The sequence below is a fragment of the Alligator mississippiensis genome, chromosome 11 (genome assembly GCF_030867095.1).
Source record: "Alligator mississippiensis isolate rAllMis1 chromosome 11, rAllMis1, whole genome shotgun sequence".
In the NCBI taxonomy this organism is placed as follows: domain Eukaryota; kingdom Metazoa; phylum Chordata; order Crocodylia; family Alligatoridae; genus Alligator; species Alligator mississippiensis.
The window spans coordinates 12,711,885-12,736,643 of record NC_081834.1 but is presented as its reverse complement, the minus strand read 5'-3'; the positions used below and the strand labels follow the sequence as shown (position 1 = coordinate 12,736,643).

Below are 24,759 nucleotides of genomic sequence, written 5' to 3'. Positions count from 1 at the left end.
TGCAGTGGGCAGTGACTTGCTTTGGTTGCTCAATATATAACTAGAACAGCAATTCCCAACCAGTGTTGTGGCACCCTGGGGTGCCTTGAGAGCCTCTCAAGGGTGTTGTGGGATGCCATGCAGCTTTCACACTGTTCGGTGTGCAAACAGGACTCACAAGGTCAACCCAGAGATTTTGTATGGAATCCAGAGTGCTAAAAACATTGTGGCCTGCTGTGACCTTTCTGAGTTCTTTGCAACAGAACTGGGCTATTATTTTTCTGCATTTAAGGACAAGTGAAAACCAAGAGCTGGCATTTTCTAAGCAGGGCCTGGAGTCTAAAAAGGTTGAGAACCACTGTCCTAGAACCACACATGGAAAAGAAAGGAAAAGAAAATGCCAAATCCTTACCAATGAGGCAAAGATGTACTTCTGGTCCTTCTCCTGAAGGAAAATCAGGATGTCTGAGAGGAGGACAGCCTGGACTTCTGCAGGAAAAGAAAGTCCACAAAATATCTATATTTATATCAATCACCGATTCCAAGCCAACCAATATCTTTTCTTTAGCAATATGAGGCGTTCTGGCTGCTAATGAGCATGTGAGTAAATATTTGGTTCTGTTTTGCAAATATGAATCTGTCTTTTTTTGCTTCCTAGGAAAATGAAGCTGTAAACCCTGTCCTAGCAACATGCTTCGCTCCTGGGAAGCTGGAGGCCTAGATAATCCCCACAGTAACTCGGCTGGGCAATGCAGAGTCACCTCTGAAAGGACTCGGAGGGAATTTTATCCAAACTATAAGCACTTGCTGGGATTATCTTTTCCAAACGATGAGCCCTGTGAGAATCTTGCAAGTGTGAGGCAGTGCAACCTCTGGACACTTTCTGAACATAAGCACTGTTCATTCACACAATCAATATTTCTGTCCTCAAGCAAAAGATCTGCACAGGAAGTTTTGGGCTGATGGCTCTCTTGACGAGCGGTTTATAGGGTGCAAATTGTCTTGCAACAATACTTGTCAGCTGCAATTTCTTCCCCAGAATCTGACTTGAGCAGCTGATGTTGATTCTGCCCACAGCTATACATGGCTCTCACTCAATTCAAGCACAGCCAATTTGATCTGCATCAGAGGGCAGAACCTGGTTCTCATGCGAGAAAGGAAAGCAACGTAAAAGAAGTGATTTCAGGTTATTTTCGTAAAACACATATGCTATCTTGCAAGTCCCCCCATGATATATCACAAGATTAAACAGTAACTATTGAGTGTGCTGCCCCACCCAAAACTGCAGCACAAAGAGCTTCTGTGTAACATGCTTGGAGATCGTGTGACACAGATGAGGTAAACCCAAAAGTTTACTCATCCCACGATAATTCTTTCCATTTCGTTTTGTGAACAAGAGAATCTGTTTCAGATCAACCACTAACTAAACTTTTGCCAGAGTTTGGTGATCCTTCATTTTATGTTGCTTTGTTTTTATTTCCACGCATTGCTACATTTTCTGCTCTTCCTGCAGCATAGGAAGTACTGAAATACTTCAAGGAAACCTATTCCCATGCTACTTCTGGATACACTTCCATACCCCAGAAGTTAAGATAAGCAACTAACTTCTGGACTTGCAGACACTCTTCCACCTGGAACGTCTCACAAGTTTGCTCCTCTATGGATGGTTTGTACAAGACCACCTCTAACCGGGACATCTTACTATGGCCTTAGGGGAAGCACAAGCCATTTTTTCTATTGGCAACGTGCCATATACTCTCTACTTATTGGGAGATTTTGTAATAGTAACAGAACATGCCTCACCCACCATTCAAAGGGAGTACATTCCTGGGAATCTAGAAACTGTCTTTAGAATTTCTTTCTCCAGACCCTTAGGGTAAATCATATTATTTTTGGAATTTGATAAATGATCCTCCCTTTGCGGGAATGCACAGGTACGAACTCTTCCGCTTCCAGATGTTACTGAAAGATGCAACCTTATAATGTTCCACATATCAGGCCTTTTTCCATGCACACCACAGACCAATGCCTGAACTCCACACTTACTAATGTCAAGGCTTATACAATTGAGGAAGGTGGATAAGGAAAACAAGCCCAGGATCTCGGATGGGTGTGGAATAGTGTTGGCTGCTTTTGGCAGCTGCTTCTCATGGAGGATGAATTAACAACATAGTCCTACCTTAATGTTTTAGGCCTCAATTCAGCAAAGCACTTAAGCATGAAGCTTGGCTGAACTGGAAGCACAGTGCCTTCACAAAGTGATTTACATTGGTGACTGAATGAAAATCAATTCAAGAGATCCAGAAATCGGTGCCAATAACACATTCTGAGGCAGCTAAAGGGATGCGAGGAAAACAGAAAAACTCACCGGTTAGGAGCAGCAGCTCAGGAAATGCTTCAGAGAAATTATCGGGATAGACAAATACTGAGCTACAGTCAGGGATGGGCAAAAGGCTTACCATGTGTTTGCTGCCCTGTAGTAACTATTTACACATCTGCTCCTATCCCAGAACTAGAGAAAGTTAAACTTTGGTAACTTAGCCCTGTCTCACTCAGGGGTAAACTGCTTTGGTTAAGGGTTCAGGTGGGATAGCATCAGGCCCATGAAACCCATGGGGCAGTCAGTACAGCGACTCTGCCTCCCCTCTTCCCTTTATCTCTGTAATTAGTACATCTGTCCAGGCCCTAAGAGTCACATTGGGGATTTAGGTGCAACAGAGAAAGCAATGGTAAGGCACATTGGGGATTTAGGTGCAACAGAGAAAGCAATGGTGGGACTGGACAGTAGCGATGAAGGACTGTACAGATATGGAAATGGTGATGGCCCTGCTGGTCCTGAGCAACAAACCTGGGAGTGTCAGTGGTTTGGCTTCCTATGCAGTGAGACTATTGCCTGGAGACATTTCAGAACCCAAACGTTTTACCGCCTTGCAGCCAGTGCATCCTGCTGGTCTCCATGCTCAAGGTATTCATATAGTGTCTGCATTTCTAATGTGCTGGGGTGCCCTTGGGCTGCAAGTGCTCAATGAACATCAAACACAAATGTTCAGCAGCAGCACAAGATCCTGTTGCTACCTGATTTTTTTTTCCCCCCTCTATTAATTTTGCTCCCAGAGAAGCCCGGTAGAACATGTGACTGGCTCTGTTACAAGCTCCTGTGATTGCTTGTCAACAGAGCTAAGATAATTGAGATCAAGAATTCCCTTTGCTAGGTAGGAGTTGTTTTAGTAAGCTACTCGCTGCAATTGAGCCTTTGTTTGTCTCAGAAAAAGTCCAAATTGGTGCTGGTCACCCGTCATGCTGGTACTTGACACCTCAAATCAACTTCAGATCTAGTATGCAAAAGGTATGTCCAAGCTGGCAGACCTAATACCAGGCTAATGCGAACATAATGGTTCTCATGAATTATTTTTTCACATTTTTTGGTAAATGGATTTGCTCGATTTAAGCTACTGAAAAAAAGCTCAAACCAAGAACACCAGGCTAATTTCTGAGAAGTAAAGTGAAAAGGACCAGTTTTGGTTTCAGTTTCAAAGAGGAGGCAAACTTGGAAAATGAACAAGCAGAATCACTGGAAAGCATTAGCAGACAATAGAAATGCATGCAATGTTAGTTCAGGATATTACCAGCAGCCCAGGGGAAGATGCAATGATTCTACTTTGAGAGCGTTTCTCCAAATGCAAAAAAAGAAATACAATGAAAATAATAATCAAGCCAGTGATTTAAAGGGAAACCTACTGCAGTAGGAAGAATAATTCTAGACTGAAGGGAAAGGAACCAACAAGGTTGCAAGTGGCCAAATGATGAGAGCCTTGCCTTCATCTGGGAGTCGTATCCTCCAGGCACACGATCTGCAGTGCTTTCTTACCTTTCAACCTCCCGGCTGCATTCTTCAGTGAGACAGGCCCATCGCGGATGAGTTTTCGGCGCCTCAAGTCCTCTTTGGCGATCATCTGGCCGCTCTTCATCCTCATGATGGACTTGCTGTCCACCCGGGTGTAGATCTCACTGAGACGCATTTTCTTTTCGTAATTGTTGACTTTGCTGTCCACGGCAGCGATCACATCCTTCACCAGGTTTAACGACTGAGTCAAGTGTTGGTGTTCCACTTCATTTTCTTAAGGAAAGAGAGAAAATTTCATTTCAATCCGGCCTTACTGCAAACGAAGAGAGCCTACCTTGTGACTTTTTGGCTGTCCCCTTGCTCTATCAAGTCATAAACAATGAAGTGCAAAGAGGCATGCCTTCTTGAGCCAGATTTCATTTTATTTCTCAAAAACAAAACCGAAGTAACCTTTAAGATGCATCACCCCAATGAAGGGGAATGGTAGCAAATACACTCTAAGTCATGGGAGACTAGGGCAACAAACAAAAATCACGCCCTCCATCTCTTCAGGTACTCGGCCAACTAGTCAAGCGAGGAACAAATAAGCGTGGCACCCATTTTGCATAGGAGCTTGACCATTTGTGTGGTCATAAAGTGCTGCTATTTTGGAGTGTCAGAAGCTGTTAAAAATAATCAGTGAAGTAACAATAATGTTTGTTAAGAATGTTTTAATGGTCTGGATTATTAATGAGCCATCAGGGTAGCAGTGAAATTCCTATTGGTTCCCATTCTCAATGAAGTTACAGTACATAAACCTTTCACTTTATAAATAAAATTTCATTCTTTATATAAACCATGGTAATGGGACAGGCCACTATGTCTGAGGTGTTATTATAGAGAATAATAGCCAACAAGACAGCCCCTTGTGAACAGAATGTGATTTTATAAAACAGGCGAACAAAAAGCCCTGAAAACTTCTGAAAGAAATTGATTATAAAACAAGACACGGTGGCTAGATACAGCCATTACTTGATGAATGTCTGCTGCTGTATCTTCAGAATGCATACCCACTAGCAAAAGAACAGACGGCAATATGCATATATCATTTGCCAGAGGATTTTTGTGAGCAATACCCTACAATAAAAAGCAGCTCTGAAGCTTGCTGTAACTTAAGAAGGGCGACCCAGATAGTCATCCCTCATCCTCACTTGATAAAAGGCTTGTCTAGAAAATAAATAGACCACACCAGAAGATTATGGAAAGCAGGCTATATGTTGAACTGAATGGTTTTGCTTTCAAAATGAACGAGCCAAGAACATGGCAAGTGTGGGCTGTCCAGGATTTCTCGGGTGGAAGGGAGATTGAGGGACGGCACACTCTACTGCAGATCTGAGGAACCTATTTCTCCCTCTCTCACCTCCACCTTCAGGCATTATATCACAGCTAGTATTTAAGAGATTCTGCAGTCTATGAATGCTGCTGCACAATTAGCTGGAGATTGCTGTTACATTCACTATATGAAAGCACTCCGTTCCCCACAGGGCTGGTGTGCTCTACCATTGCAGTAACATCAGGCTTGAGGAATGGTATCCTGAATAAAATTATGAAATCTTGGTTTCTAATCACAGCAGTGCTAGGCACTGGCCAGCTCTGCTAAGAGCAATTTTACTAGAAAAAGTCTTGAGGAGAGCTGTAGAGGGAATCAACAGGGGATTAGGAGGAGGAAAGGGCACCCACCTTTGGTGTATTCTAATATTCTTTGTAGTAGTACCGGATACTTTGTGATCCTCTGCGTTACTAACAAGATGCACTCAGGAATGCCAAGCCGCCTCACCACTGCGCTGCTCATTTTTTTCTGAGAAAAGATGAGAAGTAAAGTGTTGTGGATGCCAGCGTGCAGCAAAGACATGCTATTGGCCCTGCCAATACATCTCCCATTGGCTCTTACCTTGATGAATGCCTGAAACCGCTTTTCCTTGGAGAGTAGGTCTTTGAAATAATTCACGGCCTCATTGTGGTGCCCGCAGAATTTGCCATACGTCTTCTTCATTCTCTCGGCATTCTCACCAGAAAACTGCAAGAGGCAAGTGACATGATAGATCCCACTAGGTTTGGGGGATTTCAACCTGCTATCATGCATCCATCAACTGAAGGGATGCTGTCAGCTCATATGCAGGCCACTTCAGAACTTTTCTAAAGCTAAGTTATGAAAAACATAATACCAGGGAACATAAAGGACTGAGCTTGGGGCCCCACTGTACTAATACTCTGAAACTCTGCCTCACTGAGGCTATATTCTAAGTAGATAAATTAGACAAAGGGATGGAGGGAACACAGAGGTGCAGAGGGGTGAAGTGACATGCCCGGGGTCAGAGCTGGTCAGGGGGAAACTAGAATCTGGAACTTGGGAATACCCAACTTCTGGCTCCATACTCAGGACACGCAGGTGTTTTTCATCACTTACCTGATTCACCAGGATATCTCCTATCCTCTTGATGACAAAGTTCTTTTCACTTTTGTCCGCCAGGGACTCTTTCTTCCTCTCCAGAATCCGCTGGAAGAACTGGTTGTGGATGTTCAGCAAGTCATCCAGGCAAGGAAAGACCTTTTCTACCGTTTGCTGTTCAAACTGCAGTTCCTGCATCATTCCCCTGCTGTAGACGTCACTCATGATCTTCAGCGTTCGGACATGATGCATCTCTGTTTGCATCAGTTCTGAATAGGATGGGGACAGGGCCAACAAAAGAAGCATGTGAGGTGCCATTATGATGCACTACGCTATTAGTATCTTCTAGAGTGCTGTACTACCCATAGCACATTGCAAAACCAAGGAAATGCCATTGTCAGAGTAAGCTGGTTAGAAGGAATCTTTTTGGTGAATTAAGTTCACTTAAGTGCCACAGGACACATTTTCCCTATTCTGATATTACTCGTACTGAAAGGATGTACACATGTGAACTCAGGAAAAAACTCTGCTTACAATGCAGTCAGGACAGGATACTGGGCTCCAACACACTGTAGCTGGACTGTTTTGGCCTCTCTTACTAGGTACTGCACAGAGTAGTAATGTAAACCATATTTTATTTTTAAAGAGCACAGGATAGCATGGTTCATCACATCAGGGCTGGGACACGAGCTATTTACATTGGTGCATCTGTTTTGTACATGAATGTAAACTGCACAAGGACAGGAAAGGGACAATGCATAAGCTTATCCTAAAATAGCAGACCATAGGCTGCCACTACCATACCTCATCACTAGGTGGCAGGGGAGCCAGTTATAACCTATTTGCACTGAGCAAATGGCTACTCTGGGGTAAGTCGTGGATGTGTTCACGACTATCCCCGCAAAATGTACATTAGAGTAGTTTTACTCCTGATTCTTTTAGGAGTTTATATCACCTGTCTATTCCTTGTTAACACTGGTTTAAAGGTCAATCACAGTGGTAGAAACATGTTGTGTGTCCTGGCCCATAGAGATAGAAATAACCCTGAGAACAGCTGCATGGAAGGAGTGGTGGTTTGTCATTATAACAGAATATGAGCAATAAGGAGACGGATAGATCATAGAATCACAGAAGTCGGGTCGGAAGGGACCTTGTAGATCTTCAAGTCCGACCCCCTGCTGGGGCAGGAGAGAAACTGGGCTCAAGTGACCCCAGCCATGTAGGCATCAAGCCACTTCTTAAAGACCCCCAGAGTAGGAGCCAGCACCACTTCCCTTGGAAGTTGGTTCCAGATGCTAGCTGCCCTAACTGTGAAGTAGTTCCTATGGATGTCTAATCTGAACCTACTCTCCAACAACTTGTGGCTGCTATTTCTTGTTATCCTGGGGGGTGCTGGGGGAAACAAGGTCTCCCCCAAACCCTTCTGGTCCCCCCTAGTGAGTTTATAGACAGTCACCAGGTCCCCCCCTCAGCCTTCTCTTGTGAAGGCTGAACAGGTTCAGGTCCCGTAGCCTCTCATTGTAGGGTCTGCCCTGCTGTTCCCGGATCATACGGGTGGCCCTCCTCTGGACCCTCTCAATGTTGTTCACATTCCTCTTGAAGTGGGGTGCCCAGAACTGGACACAGTACCCCAGCTGTGGCCTGACCAGTGTCGCATAGAGGGGGAGGATCACCTCCTTAGCCCTACTCGAGATGCACCTGTGGATGCATGATAGGGTCCAGTTAGCCCTGCCAACCGTGACCTTGCATTGTCGGCCTATGTTCATCTTGGAGTCAATGACGACTCCAAGATCCCTTTCTGTCTCCGTGCTCTCAAGAAGGGAGTTTCCCATCTTATAAGTGTGCTGCTGGTTACTCCTGCCAAGTGCAGCACCCTGCACTTGTCCGTATTGAAACGCATCCTGTTTTTGTCAGCCCACCCTTGCAACCTATCCAGGTCTTTCTGCAGTCTTTCCCTCCCTGCTAGCGTGCCCACCTCACCCCAGATTTTGGTATCATCAGCGAATTTGAACAGGTTACTTTTCACCCCATAGTCCAAATCGCTGATAAAGAAATTGAAGCTGACAAATCGCTGATAAAGAAATTGAACAGCGCGGGCCCAAGGACCGAGCCCTGGGGGACTCCGCTGCCCACTTCCCCCAGGTCGAATATGACCCATCCACCACCCCCCTCTGAGTACGACCCTTCAGCCAATTAGCAATCCATCTGACCGTGCAGGCATCAATGCCATAGTCACCTAGTTTTTTAACGAGGATGGGGTGAGAGACAGTGTCAAAGGCCTTGCTGAAGTCCAGAAAGACTACATCCACAGCGACACCTGCATCCAATGCTTTTGTGACCTGATCGTAAAAGGCAATCAAGTTTGTCTGACATGACCTGCCCTTAATGAAACCGTGCTGGTTGCCCCTCAGCATCACCCCTGATGCCTGCCCATCACAGATGTGCTCCTTGATGATCTTCTCAAAGAAGATGACTGACAGATCACTAGAAAATCGGCTGCTAAGTGCTTGAGGCTAGCGGTTGACCAAGAACATTTCTGAAAATTCTTTTACAAATGTCAGGAATTTTCAGACGTGAATATATGAATTTTACTTATGGCATAGCTTGGAGCCAGTCATCTATTTCTGCTCTTTATTTCTGGGAATATCTATATTGTTAACAGAATCTGAACACTGCAGAGGGACAGATAACAGTAACAACCACTGCAATGATCCGATTGTGTGCAACACATTAGGATACTTGTATCAAGATGGTGAAAAAACAAATGCAAGTAACTACTCTGAATGCACCGGTAACTGAGTGTAAAGGTGTGCAACAGAAACTGGGGAATGCAGTTTGTTTGCACCGTTCAAGGCGAGTGAAAGATAGGTGGCTAAAGTTTACAAAAGGGCACTGGAGAGCTTCATTTCCAGCCAATTCTGGATCTCATGAAGTGTTAACATTTTCATTAAAGTTTCCAAATTATTCTTGAACTGAAAAAAAAACAATGCCAAAATAGCTGTTCCAAAACAGAAGGTTCCTGCAGTCAAACAAAGTCTCTTATAATGACTACATGTCTCACCATAAATGACGTCTTGCCGTTTGACAACATCTTTCTTTTGCTGACGCAGGAACTTGCTGTCCACTACTTGACTCCACGACTCTGCCTCCAACTGCTTGGAATCTAACTCAAAGTCCCCCATCAGCTGTCCTTCATTCATGTCTGTACCTGCATAAAGGCAACATAAATAGGTTATGAAGACACAGATAACTGGCCCTATTTGAAATTTCTACTAGGTATTCTAGAAATTTCTACTAGGTATTCAGTTTTAGGTTTTGCCACGAGTGCCGTGAACATCATACACATTTCTGACTACTGGCATGGAGATAATTACGTGGAACTGTATTCAGTAAGTTTGGTAAGGAAAAGTACTTTTCTAGGTTGCATGGTAGTTGCACTACGCAAGTCCACAGTTACCAGGTAGACTGAACTGTAGCTTAAAGACTAGAAAAAAATAGCCGTATTTTCTACATAATTGCATAATAATTAAAGTGCTATTTGTCCTCTTTTGTTTATACCAGTAAACTAACAGAACTGTTAAGGAGAGATTTGTAAAGCCTGTAGTTTGAAGCTAAGAAAACCATGGGCTTAGAGTGGAAGATTATATGCATCAGTAGCAACCTATTTCCAAAGAAATCATGCATTTGTGCCTGGAACAAAATATGCAAGAATTCAAGGCAGCTGGAAAATTTCCCTGCCACCTAAGTCTCTCTCTTGTTTGGTTCCTCCCGAGTTAAGTCCATTCTGTATTTTGCTGCTCAGTGTCAGCTACCACGTGAGTTGTTTAAAAACTAAATTATAACTTAGAAAACTCTCTGCTTAAAAGTTAACTTCTTTTCTTAGTTTGAGTTACACTAGGTTCATTATTTTTAACTAAAAGAGGACAAATTAAACTCTATTTGGAACATACTGACAAGAAAAAATGTAAAATGTGTAGGGCAGGTAGATGAATGGACCAGAAAAGCAGAACTATGAAAGAAAGAAGACTAGAGAAGAAAGATCCACTCCTAAACTATAGAGAGCCAAGTCACTGAAATGTAAATGAAACCCTTTGCGTCTCCCTCCCCCCTCCCGCTCCCAATTAGAACTTGCTAAAATGGTCTCTTTTATAAAGAAATTACTAAATGGGCCCATGTTTTATTTTATTGTCTACATTTTCTAAAGTAAAAGGAAATAAAGGCTTTAACTTTCCATCAAAGAAAACTGATTTCAAAACGCATTTAATGGATTTTGCATTTCTAGCAGGTAACACTGAGACCTTCCACGTGCTGGTGATGCTTTTCTGTTTATCTGAATACCACTAGGATTTCTTACCCTCATCAACGAGCGACTCTGTGGATTCATTCACTCGGCTGATTTTATGTAAAGAGTCTGTTGACTGCGACAGGTATTTCCAATTATTTAATAAGCTTTCCTCACTGCCAACTCTGCAGACAAAAAGAAAACAGAAGACTGGTCAGGACTCTTGTCAGCCAGGCAATTGTTCTGCAAGTTGCCATAAATGTTGTCTAGTTATGCACAAATGTAGGTACTAGATGCATGTAGTGTTGTTACGTACGTTTATTGCTAATAACAACAAATTAGGGTTCAGCAAACTAGATCACCTCAAATTCTAACCGAACTGGGCATTTCCTAAAAACATATAGCAAATCTTTGAAGTATTTTTCCCTATTTGTATTGCCACCCAGTTCCTTATTCTAGCTGGGATAGGATTTAAGCCAAAACATAGTATGAAATGCTGTTCAAGTTACTGTTTTTCCATTTCCAGTGATGCTAAGAAAGATTGGAAATTTCCCAAGGGAGCCTATGCAAGCAAATGTCTAGCTGAATACATTCCATCTAAAGATTTGGATACAAAATTAAACTTGTAGATAATTCTTTCCCTCCCAGATAGAGCCTTTTGATATTCCCTTTCACACCTCTACAAACACACACCCCAGAGTATATTTTAAAATCACTGGTGTTAAGAAAAATGGAAATGAGAATTTTTTTTGTAGAAATGCTTCCTCTTTATCAACCTTCTGTATGTATAATGATAGTGTGGGTAATAGAGCTCTTATTATCATGGGGTCTGAATGGGTCCATAACTTGCAAACTGTTGAAAACTGAAACTCACAGTAGACAGGAAATCTAAGTTATGTTTCTCACAGTATCTTATTCCTTTTGAGCATGGTCAATGAAAGACTTGTATTTCTGTATAGGAAACATCTTTTATAACTATATATACAGAAGTGCGCACGCAGATTATTCTTAAAAAAAACAGGAAATAATGTACAGCTTTCACTGTCCTCACAGTGCAGTTGCTGTGCTTTTTCACGGTGAGACAAAAACCCTTACCCAGCAATGTTCTGTATTGAAACGCTTTTTGAAAGTGCTGTGCTCTGTTGTGATCTCCTGTTATTGAATAGTGAGGTGACGGTGTTTTCATCAGGGGCAAGTACTGCAGAGCGGGGGCGCTCCTTAGGTTGTGAGGCTAGAGGAGAAAAGTCAGATTTCTGATTAGATGCCATCCCATCTCCTTGCTAACCTCAACAGGACAATTCAACCAAATTGCTTTGTACAATGCACTTCCTCTATGGAAGAGTTCCCAAATGTTTTCTTCTTGCTCTCATCCAGATTTTCCAGCTGCCTGCATGCCCCTACCAGCATACATTTTACATTTTAACCCAATAAATGCTAGGTATTATTATAATGAAAATTAAATACGCTATGACCCAATTTCTCCCGTGTACCCACCAGACATACCTTGCGTACCCCCAGGGGTACGTGGACCACAGTTTGGGAACCCCCGCTTTTGGGAGCAGATTCCAAGCTATGCACGGTCATAGCTCTGCTGAAATCTGATCTCCCTTCAAACCAATTTTAACATAAGATCCATTAAGAAATCCTAATCAAGGTAACTTTTCCATTCACTTTGACAATTTTGCTGAAGTACAATTTTAGGGTTAAACTTCTGTAAGCAAGCACAAGTTGTGCTCTGTTAGTCACAGGGGCACAGGAGCAGCAGAGCAGCCTGCAGGTGGCTGCACTCCCAACCAGGCACAGCCGCCTGATTGGGAATGGGGCCCAACCATTGGTGATAAAAGCAGGCCCTGAGCCATAGAGCCCAGTTTGCTTCTAGCAGCCAAGGGGAGAACATCACCCAGCTGGAGCTGCTGATCATGCAACATCTTGGAGGTACAGGGAAGAAGCTATGGGGAAGGTGGTGGCTCCTGGGGCATGACCTAAAGCTACACCCTGCTGGGGCTGGATGGTGTGGTGGGGCAGTCTCCAAGAAATGCCACACCTATGCCTCTCCAGTGAAGGGCGAGTATGGGGTGCCAGAAAGTCTCAGCCCCCGCTGCCTTGCAGGTTACCCCATGGAGAGGAAAGGCTAGGGGAGCACACCCCGAAAGACAAAGCAAGGGCGCAGGTTAACCATGTGGAGCTTGAGGCAGGGTCCAGGTCATGAAGGGGTCTGATGGCTCAGGTCCACAGTGAGGCCTGAGGCATACAAAAGGAGCTGGGTGTGAGGCTCCAAGGGGTGTGGGATTCTGAGCCTTAAGAAGGAGCTGGGCGTGAGGCTCCAGGAGCAAGGGGATTGAGGCCCAGGGTCGGGCAAGGGGATTAAGACCCCAGTGTGGGGAGCGTGAGGGGACCAAGAGGGTCCCAAACCAGGCAGGGAGCCCAAGGAAAAGGGAGGGGCTGGGAGCTCCAAATGAGTGCGATTGTGACCCCAGTGTGAGGGCATGGGAGTGAGAGTCCCAATGTGAGGCACTGCAGCGCAGGTCCCAGTGTGAGGGCACAGGATTATATGTTGGGTATTAAGCCATGCAAATTTAGGTTGGGTGTTAGGCCATGGATGCCATCTGTGAGGCATGAGATATGGTATAAGAGGAGGTCGGAGCCATGTATAGGCCCTTGGCATCAGGGCAAGTAAATGGGCAGCTTCCTGCCTTGTTATCAACTTTCAAATGTTTCACCAAAGGCGTAGCAGGCAAGATAGGAGGGCGGTTAGCCCAGAAACAAGCGGGTGGGCCGAGTCCACCAGCCCCGAGATGGCCACTTATTACAACTTCTTCCCTCCTACCCCCCACCAATATCTTTGGAAAAGTATGGAGCCTACACAGCGTGGCAAGATGGTTTGTATTGGTTCTGGCCTCTTGAGAGAGAAAGCACTTGAGTATAATTAAATTCTAATGTGATACTGGGGAAAGAAAATGAAAAAAGATGATGCACTGCCAGCCATTGTTTTTTGTGACCCAGTTTGTTTCTTCACATTCCCATGCAGGGAAGTAGTGACCACACTGTTACTACACTGAACGCCCGTGCTTTCCAAAAGGGACACAGGAACACCTTTGAAATCTTCCCTGTTCTGCCTGTGCTACCCGTGGCCTGACGGAGAGCTGGGTAGAATACACAAGCCCTTAACCACTCTCTTGGGAAGTGGAGAACTTTATTCAGTTCAACTGAATGAGCAACACGACTTGTACTTCCTTGAGTGCACAGGTCTTCTCACCCCTGATATGCCCTGAACTCTCTCGGGGTGGGTTCTTTGACATTCTGCTTGCACAACACAGACAGAAATATCCATCCTATGTCATCCTCACTCCAATTATGCTGAAGGATCTGGGTACATCCTCAGACACCTTTCCTAGTTCCTATATTCCATTTCTTTTTCTCCCTGTTCAGCTTTTCTGGTGCTTAGTGGGGTGTTGCTGCTCTGCCTGGCAGTAGCAACAAGGAACAGCTCCTTCCGATGGCACAGTTTGGAATGATCCTATTCTTTTTAACTTGGCCTTTGAATAAAACACTCAGTTTAACCATTGTTTTATACATTTTCTTTGGTCCTGAATATCCTAGCAATCTACACTAACAAAACACTAATGCTCACTCTTTCCAGTGTCAAGAAGTTATTGGCAGCCATTCTTGTTTCAAATGATGTTAGCTTCAATGTGAGCCAGAGGAGCCTATGGGCTATTTTAAAATTAAACCTGAGTGGATATTGTCCCTATACCACTTAAACAGTTGCAGAGTTCTGCCGCTTTGCTCCATCCTTAATTTTCCCCTTCCACTATGGTGAGATATTAGTTGGCTCACACAACAACTATGATGCCTCTGATCCAGTTAAGAACTCACTAACCCAGGGACATTTTCAGTTGAGCAGCCATGACTAGATTCCAGCTTCTCCAAATCACCTAAATGGAACTGGATAATTAGAAAGCACTGCATCTCCAACACTTCATCACAGCCTTAAATCAATTTAAGATTATACAGATAACACAGAAAAGTATAAGCCGTTTGCTCATTACAGTCACCACCTCTAAAATCCTGAGCACTGCTTTCTGTGCACAGAATAGATAACTCTTCCCTGTATCATAAAATGTTTTTCATCGTACTAAAGTGTGCAATATTGCTTGATCACAATAATTAAAGATAATGATAAAAAATTGGCAGCTTTTAAGGAGGAACATCAAGGAAAAAAAGAGAAGGAAAGGCTTACGTTTGTTTCTCATAATTACTGCGGGTAATGATGAGGTATCATGTGCCTGCAGCATCCCTTTTTGTGGCTGAAAGAAAAAGAAAATAGACTTAATTTCCTCACTTAACAGGAGTAGAGGCCTTTGCTTATCTATAGATACTTTTTAGTTTTCATTATATAGCTACCAAGGTCTGAATTTTCTCAGAACTGCTTAGAGTTTGGACACGGCACACTGGGCATTGGCATATGGCATTGCTGTTAGCTTGGGGGTGAAATCCAAGTCATTGGACTGTACATAATGACAGGCAGAGAAGCACTTGCAACACAAAGGAAAGAAAACAAAAGGAAGGGCTGATACTGCAAGATTATTAAAAAGTCTATTAAAAATTCATGGAGGTAGCATTATACATAACAGGCAGGGTTATTATTTTTTAACTCTAATCATAACACAAAGAAGAGACTTCCCCCCAACCACAGCTCACCTGTTTAAAAAAAGAAATGAAAAACTTAAATGAGAAAAGCATGGTAGGCTGATGAACTTGGATAAAGGCTGTCTGTATATTGGACAACGATATTCATCAAGAACCATTATCTATTGCACAAACCACTATTTTAAAAGAAACTCTAAGCAGCAAAATCAAGCACTCCACAGTTAAGAAATGCCACAATTAAGGGGGAATGTGCCCTATTGTAGATGTGTGTTATACTTCTGTCTTTAACTACATCATCACACACTACTATTTCCCAAAGATCTCTGCTTCATTCAATGGCAGACAGACTGTGATCCATTATCTGATCAGCATTTTGTTTTATTTTATCTCCTTGCTCATCCCCTTCTAAGCCCTGCTTTTCACCCTGATGCACTCCAGACGGCCTGCTACCTCTTTCTCCAGGCTGACTGTTCACCAGCCTGGAGAGTGTTGACAGCAAACAAGCCACCACTTTCCCAGTCTTCCTGCCTGTACCAGCAGGTCTACTGTTCCTCTGGCTGGGGAGGACCAATTACAGGGAAGGCCTTGTGCAGAAGATGCTCCACATCTGTATTCTGAAGAAAGGCAGTGATCACACTGGAAAAGCCCAGCACCTGAAGCGTCTTGTGTATCAGCATCCATGTGCCTCAAAATGGCCATTTTTAAACATGGAGATGCTGATACAGGAGACAGCGGAGGCTGCTGGAGCACAGTAATTAATTACCACGCTCCAGCAGACTCGATTAATCGAGTTTGCTCTGATGTGCTGTAATTACAGTGTGCTGGAGCAGCCTCGCTGCTCATGTATAGGTACCCCTAATGCTTAAAGCAGCTTGAAACAATCTGTTCTCTTCCTACAATCCCATGCCTCATTCACTACGTTATTTCTAGAACAAACAAGGCAGAAATGCATCCACTTTGGCTATGTGGCATTCATTCACTCATTGAGCACCATCCAACCAGAACACAGACACAGGGATTTTTAAAGATGTTTGCAACTGTAAAGGACTGTTATAACTCATATACTCAAGATGAGCAAATTGGACAGACCACATGAACCTTGGCATTTCCAAATTCTTGAGCCCCTCACTTTGTAACATTAATGCTCTTTTAGTGAGTGTGGACTTGTGTGTCCATCTTCTAAAAGTTATTACAAATGAGCTCTCCCCCTCCCAAAATAGATATTCTATCAGGTGGAATTCATCAGCATCGCTAGATCCTTTAGCTCTGCACCAGACATCTGCCACTCAGGCACCCACAGTCACGACAGCACTAGCAGAACATCACTATTTCTGGAGACCATCACCAGAGGGAGATGGCATACCCACCTATTTCTTTGCTTGGCTCCGCATCTCAATCCTTACCCTCACCCTTTGTGCAGATCCCTCAACCTGCCTTAAGACTTCTCCCATTTACACATCAGCTCTCACTCTGGATAATGATTATAAATTTTAGGAGCGCCTAGGGAAATCCATCCCCGTAATGCTAGGTACTGAAGTTTCTGCCCAGCAAACTGGAAATTCCTGGGACTAGTAGGGGAGACGCTCCATACCTGCATTTTAACATAGCCCTCCCATTCAGCAGATAACATGACACCTCTTACCTTCATTTTGACCTTTGCACAGGAAGCCAGGCTCTCCTTGCAGCCTTTGTGAACAATTGCATTGCAGTCTGCAAAATAGGGAAAACATACACACAAGCCAGGTCAGAACATCATTTCATTTCTGTTCATTTGTCCACTGAACACCATTTACATTTCTAATTGAGACTTTGAATACTTCAGGAGTTTGACTTCTGGTCATAAACAGGAAGAAATTCTACATATTACTAAAAGCCCCGCTCCATAATAATTAGGCCACATAATGGCATCAATCATTAACAAAATCCTGTATGGTTTGGGGTTTTTTTTGGAAGATCTGTGTAAAACATCTAAGGCATGCAGAGTCCCAAAAGATACAAAGATGCCTGTTATGCTTTCGATGACAAATAAAGAAGAGATGGAAAGGGGGAGGGGAAGACTCAGAAGCCAATTAACATGTGTAGACATGATTAAAAGCTTATAACCAGAGGCAGGCAGAAGTAGGGACAGATTTAAACACAAGCAAGTTCTTTAGAAAACCCAAATGCTTTCTAAATAAGGCCCTAACCCTCCCCCCACAGACCACTACATATACTCTTCCTTGCTTGTAATTTTAATAATATTTGCTATCAACCCTTGCAGCCACAAAAGACCAAGAATACCTAATCTCACCACTCAACCAGTGAGATCCACATTTAGTGAGTGCTGGGATGTTTCAGAAGAGTGAAGAATTCCCTCTTTTCCTGGCCTGGCCTAGAGTAATGGATAATATTGTGATTTTTCCACACTTTGAGAAGACAAAAGGCTCTGATGCATTATCAGCCACGTTCAAAAGATTTCAGGTATCTGAAGCAAAAATCATTTGACAACCAGTTGAGAGATGTCGGTGCTATTTGAATTCAAACTCAAGCCTCAATCTTGTTTCAGGACCTGACTCTCAAACCCTAATCTACACTTCATCTAGAGCCAAGTGTCACTTGCTCAGCTGGATCTGCAATAAAAAAAATAAAGTGCTTATGTCAAGATAGGACCAAGGAGCTGGCCAGACAGCACTAATGTGTTGGCTTTAACTGATGCAAAACCCCCACCATCATATTTTATATGGAAATTCTGATTCCAACAATATTGCTTCCAAAAATAGTTCCAGCCCTAGCCTTCAACTTTTCCCTCCATTAACCAAACCATTAATAATAATTAGGGAAGAAAGAAGTTCTGCTTTGCTCCAGCTGGCATTCTAAATTACAGAGAAATGCCAGAGTTACTCAACAGTGACCTTTCAATACACCTGCAGTGTCTCCAATTTTAAAAAGGATCGTGTTAATTCTTGCAGCGTTTAATAATTTGAACTACTCAGTTGGAAAAATAATCTCAACGGTTCATAAATCCATTGACTTAATAGGACCCAAACCTCTCAATTTTTTTTTTTTTTTTAAACCACAGTCGTAGAGATGACAAAAAAAGTCACAGCGGTGACATGTCTGTGAAAATGTTGGCCAACGATGCAGGAAGCCATGGCCAGCTGAAGCAATAACCACCAGCTATGGCCAGCTGATGCAAATACCATGACTGCTGCTCAGTGCTGGTCATTCGCAAAAAGGATGTGCATCACAAGAGTCTTGGGGGCATACGGTTAAGATATTTTGCTGCTGCTCTAGAGGCTTCAGCTTGAGCCCCATGCCAGGTTTGTGCTCAAGTTCAGCCAGCTGACCCAGCTGTACCTGTCATTCAGGTGGGGGGTCGAAGACTGTGGGGCATGGGGCTCCTTACTGGCTTCTCAACCTGAAGCGCCTCAACTGTGCTAACCCTAAGGGGCACTGGACTTTGAAGGACCTTTGACCTTTTGAATATAACATTATAGATTTCATAGACATTAGGGGCTGGAAGGGACCTCATGAGATCATTGGGTCCAGCCCCCCCTGCCATAGGAAGGAAGTCAGCTGGGATCAAGTGACCCCAGCAAGAAATATATCCACCTGTTTTTTGAAAGAGTCCAGAGTAGGTGCTTGCACCACTTCTCGGGGGGAGTTTGTTCCAGATCCTAGATTATGCTGATATGGGTTTCATTTCTGAGATACAGAAACTGCCTGGAAGCCTCTGCTATGCAGCAGGATGGAGTACGAGTGGCACTCGTTCTCCAGTGAAATATGAACCTCCTCCAGGCCCTCACGCCCTCCCCCAGCCCCTGGGCACGTGCCAAAGGATTCGTCTCACAAAGGAGGAATGAAACAATGGGGGAAGCCACAAAACAGTGCCAAAGCATCCGGGCAACAATTCAGAGCAGCCGTTTGAAATGTGGGCTGGGTATCTGCTTTAAGTGCAGAGCTCAACTCGGCTTTATCTAGGAGCTGCAACTGCCACCTCCATTATGACCACCTTCCTGTTTTGCTTCACAAATTAGACTGCCACTTGGTTTGAACGGTTTGCACCCTGATGTGATGCATCCCTTTTCCCCACACAACGCACTCCCTCTCAGTGGTGAGCTGCATGGGTTTCAAACACTAAAGCAGCAAGGCACCCTCTCTTCCTACAACCCGCGGGGCTCTGATTTGATGCGGGACATTGAAGCAAACAGCGCTTGGTTGTTTTCCCTTCCGATTCCACCTTATGGAGAGGGCCAATGCACACTGCATGCTCCTGTAATTTTGCAGTGACTCTTCCAAGTATAGCTGGATTATATACAAGCAGAAGAAAGGGCAGCTTTGCAGCTTTATAGACTAGCTAAATTAGAGCAGTCTAGCATATGCTTATAAATTTGTTGCAGCATCTTATGCAGCTACAGTGAGTGGCTCTCTCACAGGGTAACATCTACTTTTTCCTTAGAAGTACATCCATTCATAATGTGCAAGTTAGAGAGGTCACACACATGTATAGGAACGGATTTTGAAAGAAAGAAGAATATTCTGGTTCCCAGCTTTCAACGAACACATAAGGGAGTCTGGCATCGGGATCCCTGAAAGCTCTTGCCCAGGTCCCTGGATATCGTAAGTGAGTGATTGCAGAGATGCAGCTGTTGTTGTTCAGCATAAGTATTATATGGTGTCTTTATGATTATAATTGACTTCCTCTTGTGCCTATCACCGTGAGGACAGCAGTCTAGGCACTGGAGAATGGTGAAAAGTCCCTACACTGCGTGCATGTCTTTTAACTCTTTAAATCTTTGTGTAGCTTCAAGCATGAAGTGAAAGGAAATGTCACAAACCAATGTACATCTTGAACAATGCTAATTAGAGGGGCTTGGTAAGTGAATCCCGATCTTGGCAAGTCCAAAAGCTGCTGGGTCTTTATTAACAAAAGGTATTTAGAAAAAAACTGAAGTTCACTGGGATGTAAAGGAAGTTAAACACAGAGACATGTGGTTTCTTAAGTGGATTGAGAAGATTTTTTTCCCCCCAAAAAAGTAAACAGGGAAGAGAGAGGACACATTTAAGAGTCTGTAATTATTAACATTTTCCACTTCCTGTCAGACTGCTTCATGCAAACAATCTTGCCACAGTCCCTTCTCCTCCAGGAAACTCCAAAGCTGCCTCTGACTCTGGGGACACAAACTGGCTATTGTCCTTTCTGCCTCTCTCCATAGCAGCTGTGGACACTGGTTGTCTGTTGAAGCTGATCATCCTTATCCTTCTTGCTAGATGGCAGAAGGCTGCAAACAGCAGTAGCTCCCACCCTGCAGCACAACAGACCATTCACAGCCCTTTGCTTTACAATAGCTCAGGGCTGGAGAACTCTCCCCTAATGGGAAGGCAGAACTGTGCATAATCCATAAACTATTTAGGATCCAAGTGAGAAAGTGGCCTCCACTTCTAACTGGAAGAGGTACTTGCAAATACTCTGCACTAGTTAAGTTTGAGTATGGAAACCATCATGGATTAGATACTAAGGATTGAAAGTGCCAGTCAGGAGTGGGGAAAGCATTGCTGTGCAGCTCTTTACCCATCTTGCAGCTCTGCACTCAATACTCTAAAGCACCCCCAGTTCTCTGGTCTCTGCTGAGCTCGATCTTCCAGCCTTATCAATGACATGCACTACTTTGTCATATGAATAACTGTTCAACAGAAGCGAGAGCAAGATGCCCAGGCTCATTTTAACAGGAAACTATCTCCCAGCCAGTGCCCAGTTTGCTGTCTATGCTACACAACATATCCTGAGCGCTGCTGAAGTCCTCAGTGATAACAGTGCAAACTTGCACACTTTCCTCACTAATGTTCCCCACACATACATGCATCCATAATTATCTATCACTCACACAGTCTTTTCAACGTTAAATGGCTAATATTTTCCTCTGAGACACTGTTAATCTAAGCTAACAGCCACTAGACTGGGGACCAGAGAACGCACCTGCCCTTTTTCTGCCCCAAACCAGCCATATTTCTGCCTGACTTGATAACAAAACCAGAATCAGGTTTCTGAGAGCCCAGCCCCCCACCTTATCAAAAGCACCTGAAAGCATGGAAAGATGCTACAACAATTGAGACAACTACTCTCACCTTTCAAGAGTTAAGATTTACTCCTGCTGGTAATCCTGAAAAGAACTATGGCTGATATCTGATCTGATGTGAAGTCTCATCATCGTGCACGTGCACAGGAACACAAAGAGGGCATGCTCATTTCAGACTGCAGCACTGCCCCTCCAAGAGCTCACTGACACACTGAGCCAGCATCTGATGGAGCTAAGGCAGCAATCTAAGTATACGTGGGACTGAACACTTTTTCTCCCTGCAGTGGAAATGCAAAGCTGAGACCAAGGTACTTCAGTCCCAAGCCTTTACACAGCTTCAGTAGCATCTTTCAGTCCTAATCTGCTGCAACCAGGCTGAGCGTGGATGAACACACCAGATCACATTATACCTCTGAACTGAGCCAATCCTCAGTCGCAAACTAGGTTGAAAGTCGAGTTCAATTTCATTTTAGTTTTTTATTTGAATCCAAGCTACTTGAGATAAAAAAAAAAAACCTGATGCATGGAAACCCCATTTAGTTCTTCCTTCATCAAGTGTTAAAACTCTCAAAGTGAAGGGCTAAATAAAGAAGAAAATCAACCATAAGCCATCCTGACAGATGACAAATTTTCTCCCTGCAGTGCAACACAAAGGCAAAACCACTTACTTGCACAGAGGTACGAATCCTTGTTGAAAGGTTTCATACAGTGGTGACAGGTGACGGGACCCACAACAGGGGTTGTGTTGAAGAGGTGCCCATTTAACAACTTCTTGTCTTTTTCTTTCTCCTTGGAATCTTTGTCTTTCTCTTTAATCTTCTCCTTATCTTTCTCTTTTTCCTGCCAAAAAAAACGAGGCAGCTCTTTGTTACTTTGTTGAAGACAATATCGTTTGCCCTCAGTGCCACAGCTCTACTGACCCATGAACACCTTCATATGTAATCATAGGTCTTTCCAAGCCTCAGTTAGGAACCAAATTTATGGCCTACACAGAAAGGAATTATCATGCTACACTGGCATTTTACAAGTACAGCTGCTCAAGACCGGAGGTTTCTTCTCCAAACATTTGTGTTTCTTTTCATTTCTGGCTTCAGGCAAATACCTTGGCCCTGATCATAACTCAATAGTAACTGGGGAAAACAAAGTTCTGCACAACTTTCAACAAACTACAGGATAACTAAACCAACAGTTTCTACATGGACCAAACTTGTAAGGCCCTTGTACAGGACTTACATTTTGCAATTTCATCTTAAATTGAGAAACAGAACTATACCAAGTGTTTATAAAGTCCTTGTGCAGCTTTAAACTTTAATAACTTTGAATGTACACATGATAGAAGCAAACTGTGAACAGCGACTAAAAGCAGAATTCATCAAGTTTTAAGACAGCACAGCTCAAATTTCTAGACTTCACCACAACCGCCATCTTTCATGATGCATTGTTCGATCAGATTTTCCAATTCACAGAAAGCTTACGCTATGCTAAAAAACTTAATGAATTTTGCTTTCAATTGCCGTTCACAGTTTGTTTCTATTATGTGTATATCTAAAGTTATTAAAGTTTAAAGTTGCACAAGGACTTTATAAACACCCTGTGTTTAAAGAGTGTGCTCTAGGACATAAAGCTGGCTTAGCGGCCTCTGGTTTCCCTTTTAACTTGGCGTCACTTACTTCAGTGGTTACCATTTCATGCAATTGACTGCAAATAACTGTTGAGAAATGTTTTTCACAATTTTTTTATCCACAGCACATCAAGTAATTTGCTATACTAGACACTGGTTAAATGTTCTCTGAGTCATCTCTGGTGCTATCTTCAGTGTGGCTCCACTGTTAACCAGAGAGAGTGAAGACAGACAAGAGACTGGCTAAGCTAAAAAAGTCCCAATAGTTGCTCTCCGCTTGGAGAAGAAGGGCATAACCTCTGAGGCTTGGTAGTTTTTGGCAGGCTGATTAGCAAAGCCAACCGTGCCAGAAAAAAAACTGTCTCTCCTTCCTACCCTGAAGATAACATTCAAAATCAGTAAGGTCACACTCCTCTAAAATATCGATTTAAAACCTGATACCAATTTTACAGGTTAATTGGTAACTCAAAAGCTACGTCACAGAAGACACAAAGATTCTCATATCACTCGTGATCTGGTTGAAAACCCTTAAATACAAAGATACTGAAAAATAAAGGAAGTGAGACTCACTGGTTTCCTATGTGCCTGGAAGTCCTTTTAAATACAGGACAGCCAGCACTGGAGTTTTAGCTCCTAGTCCCTGCTCTGCTTCCTCACTCACAAATTCCAAATCTGAGCAATACCCGCCCCCAACACTAACACTTACCAAACTAACTATTGTTATATCATGCCTTTTTTTTTTTTAATTTCAATTGATGACTGCAGCCATGAGGTCTTGTGACAAAGAAATCGCAACCAAGCCTGAAGTGAAATTAGGATGGATTTTGGTGGCTTTTATTTGTACTTCGTTAACTGCACGCAATGTACCCGGGACTAAATATTTTTGCAACAGAGGTCTAAACAAACAAACAAAAAAGTCAGCCCTCCTGCTGCTTGGCAGCTGAGCTGGACAATGGCAATGAAGTAGTTAATGCTGGGGTGGCAACTTCTGCAATCACCAAGAGAAAAACTTCGGAGCCTTTGATAACACACAAATAATTAGTAACACTAACATTATAACATTTCTGCTTCTCTCTGTGAACCTAAGACTGAATGCCAAGACCTGAGTCCATCCCAACAGTGTCTGATAAAGAACCCCTCCTGATTATCAGCTGCTGCCCCAAAGCCCTTCTTTCTACAGCATCCATAGTTTTGTAGTAGGTAGGGTTGGAAGGGACCTGAGCAGATCATCAAGTCTGACCCCCTGCCCTGGACAGAAAAGTATACTGGGGTCAAACAACCCTGGCAAGGTGTCTATCCAGCCTCCTTTTAAAGACCCTCAGGGTAGAAGTGAGCACCACTTCCCTTGGAAGTTGGTTCCAGCTCCTAGCCGCCCTGACTGTGAAGTAGTGCCTCCTGATATCTAGCCTGAATCTACTCTCCGTCAACTTATGGCCGTTATTCCTCGTTACTCCTGGCAGTGCTCAGGGGAACTGGGACTCTCCCATTGCCTGCTGGTCTCTCTTGGCCAGTTTATAGACAGCCACCAGATCCCCTCTCAGCCTTCTCTTGTGGAGGCTGAACAGGTTCAGGTCCCTCAGCCTCTCCTCGTAGGGCCTGCCTTGCTGACCCCTGATCATGCGGGTGGCCCTCCTCTGGACCCTCTCCATGTTGCCTACATCCGTCCTGAAGTGTGGCACCCAGAACTGGACGCAGTACTCCAACTGTGGTCTGACTAGTGTCATATAGAGGGGAAGGATCACCTCCTTGGACCTGCTCGAGATGCATCTGTGGATGCATGACATGGTGCGGTTAGCCTTCCAGACCGTGTCCTCACATTGGCGGCCCATGTTCATCTTGGAATCAATTGCGACTCCAAGATCCTTCTCTGCCTCTGTGCTGACAAGAAGGGATCCTACA

The 24,759-nt window shown here is 43.7% G+C and overlaps 1 protein-coding gene across 10 annotated transcripts in view; it reads right to left on the bottom strand.

The window, feature by feature from the left end:
- Positions 1-24,759, bottom strand: part of AKAP13 (A-kinase anchoring protein 13) — a 321,421-nt gene that overhangs the window by 19,202 nt on the left and 277,460 nt on the right. For all 10 annotated transcript variants that reach the window (XM_059714583.1, XM_019477514.2, XM_019477513.2 and 7 more), the window contains 11 exons: positions 21,908-22,079; positions 16,826-16,893; positions 14,774-14,840; positions 11,629-11,764; positions 10,606-10,718; positions 9,313-9,459; positions 6,270-6,520; positions 5,754-5,879; positions 5,543-5,660; positions 3,848-4,096; positions 392-468 (listed from right to left, as the gene is read on the bottom strand). In XM_059714583.1, the coding sequence (XP_059570566.1) occupies positions 392-468; positions 3,848-4,096; positions 5,543-5,660; positions 5,754-5,879; positions 6,270-6,520; positions 9,313-9,459; positions 10,606-10,718; positions 11,629-11,764; positions 14,774-14,840; positions 16,826-16,893; positions 21,908-22,079 (1,524 nt within the window). The remainder of the gene's footprint in view (positions 1-391; positions 469-3,847; positions 4,097-5,542; positions 5,661-5,753; positions 5,880-6,269; positions 6,521-9,312; positions 9,460-10,605; positions 10,719-11,628; positions 11,765-14,773; positions 14,841-16,825; positions 16,894-21,907; positions 22,080-24,759) is intronic.